At 38.0% G+C, this 6,979-nt stretch overlaps 1 protein-coding gene across 10 annotated transcripts in view; it reads left to right on the top strand.

Moving 5' to 3' along the window:
• Positions 1-5,364, top strand: part of CHADL (chondroadherin like) — a 414,651-nt gene extending 409,287 nt beyond the window's left edge. For all 10 annotated transcript variants that reach the window (XM_089683622.1, XM_089683619.1, XM_089683624.1 and 7 more), the window contains one exon: positions 5,081-5,364. In XM_089683622.1, coding sequence (XP_089539748.1) covers positions 5,081-5,219 — 139 coding nt within the window. In that variant the 3' untranslated portion in view covers positions 5,220-5,364. The remainder of the gene's footprint in view (positions 1-5,080) is intronic.
• The last annotated feature ends 1,615 nt before the right edge of the window (positions 5,365-6,979 follow it).

A 6,979-nucleotide genomic window follows, 5' to 3' on the forward strand; every position in this document is an offset into this window, starting at 1 on the left:
GATGGAGGACCTGAGCGACATCATGATGTCACTTCTGGTCGGCGGTAGAAGTAAACAAATTTTTTTCTCTTTTAAAGCAAAAGTTCAAGAAAATTAGTTTTTTAGATCTTTTGCTTTTAAAGGTAAAGAAGAGGTTTGGGTCTTTTTGAAGAGGACCTGTCATGCATATTTCCATTTCAAGGAATGTGCACATTCTTTTTAATAGGAATAAAAGTGATAAAAATAAAATTAAAGGGACAGTGTAAAGATAAAAAAAGAGAAAAATAAGAAAAACTTTTTTTAAAGCACCCCATTCCAACCTGCTCATGCGCGGAAGCGAACGTAAACGTAATTCGTGCACAAATATGTAAATGGCGTTCACAGCACACATTTAAGGTATCTCCACGATCGTTAGAGCGAGAGCAATAATTCTAGCACTAGACCTCCTCGTAACTCTAAACAGCCTGTAAAAATGCTTAAAGCATCGCCTATGGAGATTTTTAAGTACCATAGTTTGTTGCCATAATATAAGCATGCACAATTTTAAAGCGTGACATGCTAGCTATCTATTTTCTCACCGTAACATCCTCTTTCATATTTTACTAAAAAATTGGAGTATATATTGTCGGGGGGTTTTACCCACTAAAGTGTATTTTTTCCAAAAGAATTGCATTTGAAAAACTGCTGCGCAAACACCATGTGACATAAAAAATTGCAATGATCTCCATTTCATTCTCTAGGGTCTTTGCTAAATAAATATAATGTTTGGGGGTTATAAGTAATTTTCTAGCAAAAAAATAGAGGTGCATCTCAAATTAGAATATCATCAAAATGTATTTCAGTAATTTAATTCAAAAAGTGATACTCATATATTATATAGATTCATTTAACCCACAGAGTGATATATTTCAAACATTTATTTCTTGTAATTTTGATGCTTACAGGTAGTGAAAACCCTAAATTTAGTATCTCAGAAAATTGGAATATTACATAAGGATTTTTAATACAGCAATGTTGGCTTACTGAAATGTATGTCCATGTACAGTATAGTATGCACTCAATACATGGTCAAGGTTCCTTTTGCATGAATTACTGCATTAATGCAGCATGGCATGGAGGTGACCAGCCTGTGGCACTGCTGAGGTGTTATGGAATCCCAGGTTGCTTTGATAGCGGCCTTCAGCTCGTCTCTTGACAATACCTCACAGATTCTCTGTGGTGTTGAGGTCAGGCGAGTTTGCTAGCCAGTCAAGCACAGTGTTACCATGATCATTAACCACTTCCAGACCGGACACTTTTACCCCCTTCCTGACCAGGGCAATTTTCAGCTTTTAGCGCTATCACACTTTGAATGACAATTGCGCGGTCGTGCAACACTATACCCAAATGAATTTTTTACCAATTTTTTTGAGACAGATAAAGCTTTATTTTGGTGGTATTTATTCACCACTGGGATTTGTATTTTTTTTGCTATGTAAATGAAATGTCCAAAAATTTTGAAAAAAAGTGTTTTTTTTATAAAATTTTGCAAATAAATAATATTTCATCATAAATCTTAGCCAAAAGTTATTCCGTTATGTTTTTAGTAAAAAAAAAAAAATCCAAATTAGTTTATAACCAAAAATTATAATTTAAAAAAAATTTTTTTTACATTTTTATTTTTTTTATATTTTTTTTTTACATACTGTCACCCTAGCAGTACAGTGTCACCATGGTGACACTGTTCTACTTGTGGGGGGTGATGAAGATTTTTTTTTTTTTACACTGATTGCTTTTATACCCATATAGGATGTAAAAGCAATCATTTCTCTTTCTTTCTGTGTGCATTCTTGCACTCATTGAGAAGTACTGAGTGAGTGTGATTGGTCACAACTTGTCACATGGTACAAGGCTTTTGTGAATAGCCTTGTACCATGTGACCTCTGTGATCATTCACAGATTTCACACGTAGTAAGCAATGATGTCAGAAGTGACATCTTGCTTACTACTTTGCATGTGATCACTGATTGGCCAATCAGTGATCACATGATCGGGACCTCGTACAGAGGTCCCGTCCGACGATCGGTGTTTCACTGTGTCCGGAGGACACAGCGGGCACCGGATCGCGGTGCTGCGCGCTCCCAGGGAGCGCGCACAAGCAGGGTGCGCGGAAGCCGTTTCTAAAGGCCACCCGACCCTGCAGTGCCACCGTCCGGCCGTTTATATACAACGGCCGGTCGGGAAGTGGTTAAACCAGGTATTGGTGCTTTTGGCAGCGTGGGCAGCTACCAAGTCCTGCTGGAAAATTAAATCAATATCTCTATAAAGCAGAATGAAGCATGGAGTTAGAATTTCCTGGTAGAGGGCTGCGTTGACTTTGGACTTGATAAAACACAGTGGACTAGCACCGGCAGATGAGATAGCTCCCCAAACCATCACTGACTGTGGAAATTTCATACTGGACCTCATGCAACCTGGATTCAGTGCCTCTCCACTCTTCATCCAGACTGTGTGACCTAGATTTCCAAATTAAATGCAAAATTTACTTTGCACCACTGAGCAACAGTCCAGTCCTCTTTCTCCTTAGCTTAGTAAAAGCTTCTGATGTTGTCTCTGGTTCAGGAGTGACTTGACACAAGGAATGCGACAGTTGTAGCCCATGTCCTGCATACGTCTGTGTGTGGTGGCTCTTGAAGCACTAACACCAGCCATAGTCCACTCCTTGTGAATCTCCCCCAAATTGTTGAATGGTCTTTGCTTTACAATCCTCTCAATGCTGTGGTTATCCCTGTTGCTTGTGCACCTTTTTCTACCACACTTTTTCCTTCCACTCAACTTTCTATTAATGTGCTTGGATACAGCCAGCTTCTTTAGCTTTAATTGTATTTAATTTAGCTGATCTCAGTTGTTGCCACAAGTTTTTAGAAAATGAAGAAGGAAAAAAAAATGTATTGCTTTTTTTCTTTTTCAAAACCCTGTGACAAAAATGATATCTGAAAAATACTCACCATGCCTCTTATCAAATTCCTTGGGGTGTTTACTATCTAGAAATGGGCCATTTGGGGGGGGGTTGTACTATCCTGGCATTGTGTGGCCTCCGAAAACATGATAGTGAGGTTGCCTCTCGGTAAAATCCTTGGGGTGTCTACTTTCCAAAAAGGGGTCATTTGGAGGGGGGAGGGGGTTGTACTGCCCTGGCCTTTTAGCACATCAAGAAATGTGATGGGCAGTCAGAAAGTAAAAGCTGCAATAGAACCAGTATATATACCACAGTTTGTAAACACTATAACTTTCACACAAACCAATTAATATACACGTATTGGGATTTTTTTTTTTTTTTACCAAAGACATGCAGCAGAATACATTTTGTCTTAAATTTATTACTAACTTTGAGTTTACTAGATATTTTTTATAACCGAAAGTAGAAAATCTTTTTTTTTTAATTGTCAGGCTTTTTTTATTTATTTCACAAGCAAATTTAAAAAAGTAGTGGCAATAAGAAAACACCAAAAAGAAAGCTCTACGTGTGTGGAAAAAAAGGACACAAAGTTTGTTTGGGTACAGCGTTGCATGAGCGAGCAAATACCAGTTGAAATGGCACAGTGCATAGCAAAAAATGGCCTGGTCAGGAAGAGGGGTAAATCTTCCAGAGAGCAAGTGGTTAATAAGCTTTTAAATACAATTTTAGTTTATCAGGGTTGCCTTTGAATGTTTAAAGCGGCTGAACTCCAAGTAAAAATAGAAGACACAAAGTAATACAACTCTGTATTACATCTTTAAAGTGATTCTAATGTCTATTTTTTTTAAATAACAAACAGGTTTATATTTACCTGCTCTGTGAAACTGAGTTGTACAGAGCAGCCCTGAACCTCTTCTTCTCGGGTCACCCGCCACCATAGGAATCTGCTTCCTAACGTGGCACATCTGCATGCTCGATCCAAAGCCCTGCTGCCTGCGTCCATTGACACTGACAGTAAGGCTCAGCTCCGCCACCCCAGCTCCCTCGTCACAGGAGTTGACTGACAGCAGCAGGAAACAATGGCTTCTGCTGCTCTCAGCCAAGCCTGGGAGAGCGGGGAGAAGAGGAGAGAGCTGCTGCAGAAGGGCACTGCTCTGGATTGAGTGGGGACTCAGGTAAGTAAAAGGGGGGGAGTAATTTAATCTAAACTTTTTTCTAAAAAATATTTAGGCGTTACAACCACTTTAAATAGTTCCTATTACAACGTACTACATCCTTAAATTAATTTTTTATTGCAAGCAGTGTAAGTATCTGAATGTGACTTTGTATCAGAGTTTTGCAGTCCCTATACAGCAGAGCTCACTGGGGTAGGGAGATGCAGCACAGGGAGCCATTTAGCTGTGGAGTCAATCAGTGCAACTAATAAGTTGATAGGTTAAGTGAATATCAGTGTGCTGTTTCTCCTTTCACTGTCCTGTTATAATTTGGTAGAGAAAAATCAGGTTCCCTCCTGTACCAGACAATGCTGTTTGATATGTTGAAGCTATGTAAATCTCAGCACTAGATTGGCAGAAAGAAAGTAAAACTGCTCACTTACATGTATTCCATCTGTGTGTTTAGTTGTTTGCCTAAAGTTAAACATTTAAAGCGGTAGTAAACTTCAGGACCAGAAAAAAAAAATTCCCCTGCATGCTGTCATAATGTGCTAGTATGCTTTGCATATTAGCACATTATGTAGGACTTACCTTAAACCAAAGCCCTCCAGCAGCACGTCATCACTGCTGCAGAGGCTTCCATCTTCCCCTGGTCTTTCTTTGGGGTTCGCAAGCTCCAGCCATCTGATGACACATGGCACAACACTCTGAAAGAACAGCGATGGAATGCGCGTTTAGGAGATATTCATTTTACCTACAGGCACACTTACTGTAGGTAAACGTTACAAATAAGAGTTTACTACCACTTTAAGTATTTGTAAAATGTTGGCACCCTAAATATTGAAAGACCTGGTTTAAAATGCCTACTTATTTATGCTATTAAACAGATTTTTCATGTTCTAATTTGACATGTTCACAAAATAAATACTGTAGCATATGAAAATAGCAAAAAATTAAAAGTTTATGCAAGTGTAAATAAGAGAACTAATATTTGTTTATTTTTTAATAGATGGATAAATGGTCTGAATATAAAGGTTGGAGCAACCTGTGAAACGCCAAAACACTTGAAGGGCCAGAAAATCAGAAATGCTTTGTTTTCTGCCTGTGAAGCGCAGAAGTCTGTTGGTAAAAAAAGAAAGAAAGAATAAGAGAACTGTTTTTTTTTTTACTAAGAGAAATAACAAGCCTGCACAATATTCATGTAATTGTAGGGTTGTGAATAAGTAACTATTATGGTACTATATATTTCAATGTACTAAGTATTAGATATACTAATAAAGATGTTTTAAAGAATTGAAAGTCTGTACAGTAAATAAAATCTGCCGCTCTTTTATAAGATAAATATGCCAAAAATGTACATTCTACTAAAAAAGCTTCTATATAAAAAGGAACATTTTAACAAATGCAGCAAAAGTGGGAAATGGTTGTATTTTCATAGACTGCATGTTGGTATGCAGTAGGCATGTAAGACTTCACCTTTTATCAAAGTTTAACATTTCAAATAAAGAGATTAAGGACATTTATAAAGTCAAAACACTACCATTGTCAGGGTAGAAGTAATTGAGTAATGAATGTTATCAATGATGCTGATAAATTCTTTAGAAGGAATAAAATCAGTGAAGTCACAAGGGATCATTCTGGTAGGTCTAAATTGGCCCTAGTATGTATGAATGTAAGTTAGGGACTTTAGATTGTATCCACCCTGAGAGTTAGGGACTGGATGTCAATGTACAATATGTATGTAAAGCGCTGCGTAAATTGACGGTGCTATATACGTACCTGTAATAAAATAATAAGGGATGAATGAGTTACTGTAAACAATGAGCAAAAACAATATGTACAGTGGGGATCGAAAGTTTGGGCACCCCAGCTAAAATTTTGTATTAATGTGCATAAAGAAGCCAAGGAAAGATGGAAAAATCTCCAAAAGGCATCAAATTACAGATTAGACATTCTTATAATATGTCAACAAAAAGTTAGATTTTATTTCCATCATTTACACTTTCAAAATAACAGAAAACAAAAAAATGGCATCTGCAAAAGTTTGGGCACCCTGCAGAGTTAATATCTTGTACTGCCCCCTTTGGCAAGTATCACAGCTTGTAAACGCTTTTTGTAGCCAGCCAAGAGTCTTTCAATTCTTGTTTGAGGGATCTTTGCCCATTCTTCCTTACAAAAGTCTTCCAGTTCTTTGAGATTTCTGGGCTGTCTGTCACACACTGCTCTTTTAAGGTCTATCCATAGATTTTCAATTATGTTGAGGTCAGGAGATTGTGAAGGCCATGGCAAAACCTTCAGTTTACGCCTCTTGATGTAATCCCCCGTGGATTTCGAGGTGTGTTTAGGATCATTATCCATTTGTAGAAGCCATCCTCTCTTTAACTTCAGCTTTTTCACAGATGGCATCAAGTTACCATCCAAAATTTGCTGAAATTTTATTGAATCCATTTTTCCTTCTACTCGTGAGATGTTCCCTGTGCCACTGGCTGCAACACAACCCCAAAGCATGATTGATCCAACCCCATGCTTAACAGTTGGACAGAGGTTCTTTTCATTAAATTCTGTGCCCCTTCTTCTCCAAACGTACCTTTGCTCATTCCGGCCAAAAAGTTCAATTTTAACCTCATCGGTCCACAGAACTTGTTTCCAAAATGCATCAGGCTTGTCTATATGTTCATTTGCAAAGTTCAAACAATGATTTTTGTGGTGAGGAAGTAGAAGAGGTTTTCTTCTGATGACTCTTCCATGAAGACCATATTTGTACAAGTATCTCTTTATAGTGGAATAGTGTACCACAACTCCAGTGTCTGCCCGATCTTTCTGGAGGGATCGTGCAGTCAAACGTGGGTTTTGAATTGTTTTTCTCACAATCCTGCGAGCTGTTCTGTCTGATATTTTTCTTGGTCTT

The sequence above is a fragment of the Staurois parvus genome, unplaced genomic scaffold (assembly GCF_062004578.1).
Source record: "Staurois parvus isolate SC_StPar_1 unplaced genomic scaffold, SC_StPar_1.0 ptg000316l, whole genome shotgun sequence".
Lineage (NCBI taxonomy): Eukaryota > Metazoa > Chordata > Amphibia > Anura > Ranidae > Staurois > Staurois parvus.